General features: G+C 49.1%; 1 protein-coding gene across 2 annotated transcripts in view; it reads left to right on the top strand.

Moving 5' to 3' along the window:
- Positions 1–413: 413 nt before the first annotated feature.
- The window catches only part of CNTN4 (contactin 4), a 182,278-nt gene continuing 179,085 nt past the window's right edge, over positions 414–3,606 (top strand). Inside the window, exon 1 of one of the 2 annotated variants that reach the window (XM_023764058.1) lies at positions 414–468. In XM_023764058.1, the coding sequence (XP_023619826.1) occupies positions 414–468 (55 nt within the window). The remainder of the gene's footprint in view (positions 469–3,606) is intronic. The other variant, XM_023764059.1, reaches the window with a different exon arrangement.

Below are 3,606 nucleotides of genomic sequence, written 5' to 3'. Positions count from 1 at the left end.
CTCTCCCTCTCCTTTCCTCTCTCTGAAATCAATAAAAACACATTAAAAAAATAGTCGGTCCCCTGCTTTTAGGTTGGTTTACATCTAATCAGAAGTCGCTCTTGTCTTCCTGGGGACGCATGGTCTCGGGTTGCCACCTACATAGTGTTCGGCAGAACAGAAAAGGAGAGACACCGCCCCCCGTGTATAATGTGACAGGCTTCTGTCTTCTCTAATAGCACGTCTGCACAAGTGAATTTTATTTGCATGCACGTCAGCATCCGTTGCAGAGACCACAAGGAGAAGTATTCCTGCATCTCATTGCCATGTCTCCTCTTTCCCGCAGATCAAAGGTTGAACGAAACTTAAAAAGAAGCAGCCATTCTATTCACTTGTTATTGGACTCGAAACTCCTTTGACCTCGGAAACTGAAGATGAGGTTGCCATGGGAACTGCTGGTCCTGCAATCATTCACGTTGTGCCTTGCAGGTAGCGTGTCATTTTTAAACTTTCTGATTTAAAAAGCGCCAGTGTATTTCACACTAATTCAAACGCGGGCCGTCGCTTCAGATGGCAATGATTGGATCTGGAGCGTGCGCGGGGCTGGGAGAGCCTGGGCTGCCGCCGTCGAAGGCCCTTTGCTGATGGGCTTTTAGTGGCTCTTTTCATGGTGTTGTAGGCAAGGCCGGGCGTTGATGTTTCGCCCATCTACCTGGTCCTTTTAGAGCCATTTGAACCATTGTTCAGTTTGAAAGTTGTTATTTGGCTCATCCCAGTGCTCAGTGCAGAGATGCTGAGCTGGGCAAGGAAACCGATGTCACAGTCGAGGGTGTTGCCGGCCGCTGGTTGGTGTGTGTGGGCGGATGTGGGTCTGGGAGCTCTTCCCGTATCTTCATTGCCACCACTCCATGGCTGGGTTCCCACCCTCTCTTTTTCATTTCAACACACGTATAGGCGAGCGGGAGCCAGAGAGCGTAAGGCAGCAGGTCTTACCCTGTTGTACTCACGGTCCGCTACTAGACAGGGCTTTCCAGAGTTCAAACATGCTGTTGGCAGTGGCTTTCTCGGATTCCGGAAGGTGTGAGACCACCAGGGGGCGTCCGTGATTCCAGCGTTGATGGGGTGTACGTCCTGCAAGGCGGAGGGCTGGTGTTGGGTTGCGGCCCGCAGGCCTCTATCCAGGGCTTTGGGAAAGGTGTTTGGTTGACCTGCTTTGGAATTCAGAATGCCGAGTCCAGCAGGGATACCTGCAGCCCATTTGCATCTTTACAACATAAAACAAAAGGGACTTTGGGGTCACCATCACCCTGATTCATGCCTTTACTCCAACAGTGTCACTGAGTACCTACCCTGCAAGGAACCAGCTCCCTGATAGGAACTGGGGATGTAACCCTGAGGAGACAGACAGCCACCGCCCTCTTCCCGCTCTGTTAGCTCGGTTCTGTGCCGTGTAGACTGGCAGCTTCATGTAGCGAATGATTCACAATTATTACACGATCCAGGGTACTCGTGGCCGTCCCGGCGTGCGTGGATCCCTCACACTAAGCCCTCGGTGAACCTCATCGCATGTCATTGTCTCGGAGCCCTCGGACTATTTGTCTTTACTCTTAGGACGTTACTATCAATCTCTTTACTGAAGCGTGAAGGACTTAAGAAACTCCGCCAAGATCACCAGTCCTGTCAGTGGCAGAGCTAAGAAGATGTAGCCTGGATAGACGAACTCCAGGGCCCAGAGTTTGACCGTCATGTGATAGGACGTTGTAGCTGTCTGGTGACCTGACCGTACAGTGCACAGTTGCACATTCATTCTCAACATGGTGGTGGTCATGCTTCCTATGTTTTTACATGTAAACTCTCCTTCCCCTCCTTGTCATGCCCGACCTTCAGATCCTGAACTTCTGGCTTCCGTTGACCTCCTGGTCCTGGATGCCTGGGCACGTAGCCACCTCTTGTAGAGATGTTCATTCTCTCGTCCTCTGGTCAGAACCCGAGTCTTCCCAGCTGGGCCCCACCTGCTCTTCGGGTTCGCATGCACCTTGGCCCTCCCAAAATTGGATCTCAACTGAGACAATCCACTCCCCCTCCTCAGGACTCTGGGGTAACCACTCCTCAAAGCAAAACCTGGGGAATCCATTTCTCAGCATTTGGTTACAGCAGCGTGTTGATTGAACCCACTGTGCTGAGTGAATAGGTAGCCAGACGTTGACGGACAGGAAGTAAGGGGCGCCGCTCCTCCCCTCACTGGTGCCGTGAAAATCTCGAGGTTCCCACCGAAGAAGCGCACCTGTGTCTACCTCACTCTCTTAGCTTTTGGTGGGGAATCTGTTTATTGATTGTTTTGGTGAGTATTTTGTGTGGGAACTGCTTTGCATGGCATTAATATTCTCTTCCCATATGCCTCCTTCACTTAGGTAGAGGCAAGCTGTAATTAATGTTTTTGTTTTCTTGCTATTTGTCTCGATTCCACTCATTTACATAGCGTTGGACACTCTGAATTCTGAACATATTTCTGTACCCTCATCGTTTTCCTTGTCTATACTTCCCCCGGCGTCCATGTCTCAGTGAGATTTTTACGAGGGAAATGTGTGTGTCTACCATGTTTACCATAATTAGCGGGTCTCACATACGCTTTTTCCTAAATAAGATCAAAGATCCCAGTGTCTAAGCCAGCTCCTCCGTGAACAGCCTGCTGGTGATTTCAGGGCCTTCAGTAGTGGTTCACGGTAGGATGGAAGGTTCTTCCCTTTTGACAAATGTTAGACGCAGTTTCAGACAATAATTGAAAACTGAGACTTTATTCTTCTTCCGAATCAGTTTGAACCAGGGATCACGAACTCTACATGGAAGCTAACGAATGAGAGGAACATTCTTTTCTTTATTATATTTTTATTTTTTAACTACAGTTGGCACTTCATGTTATATTAATTTCAGATATACAACATAGTGATTAGGCATTTTATATACAATGAAGTGACCCCCTTAATAAGCCTAGTACCCAGTTGGCACCATACCTCGTTATTACAATATTGTTGGCGTATTCCCTCTGCTGCACTTTACAAACTGGTGTAGCTTCCATGGAAAACAGAATGAAGGTCCCTCATGGGATTAAAAATAGAACTCTATTATGACCTAGTGGTCCCACTTCTGAGTTTTTATCTGAAGAAATCAAGAACAGCAGGAACATGCCCCTCCCCCATTATCTACAGTAGCCAAGCCCTGGGAGCAGCCCGCGTGCCCATCGGGAGGTGAGTGGATAAAAAGCTGTGGGACATCCTCACGTGGAGTACCAGTCGGCCATAAAGAAGGACATCTTACCATTTGCAACAACATGGGTGGCCCAGGAGGGTATTTTGCCGAGTGCAGTAAGTCAGTCAGAGAAAGACAAACAGCCTACGATCTCACTTACATGTGGAATCTAAAGAACAAAATAAACAAATGAAACAGAGCGGAACATTCTCACAGAAATCATGGCTTTCAGGCCGGAAGGCCCATCAGTGAGACCGAGGTGGGCCACCTGGCTCTGGCCCATCCCAGGGTCAGCACCCGCGCCCACACTTTGGTGTTGATAACGGAATCCGGTGAGCACAGTCCTTCTGCCTCCTCAGGACCTCCAGCGATTGGAGACCA

This window comes from Myotis lucifugus, unplaced genomic scaffold, assembly GCF_000147115.1.
Source record: "Myotis lucifugus unplaced genomic scaffold, Myoluc2.0 scaffold_315, whole genome shotgun sequence".
Classification (NCBI taxonomy): Eukaryota; Metazoa; Chordata; class Mammalia; order Chiroptera; family Vespertilionidae; genus Myotis; species Myotis lucifugus.
This window is presented reverse-complemented; position numbering and strand designations above follow the sequence as displayed.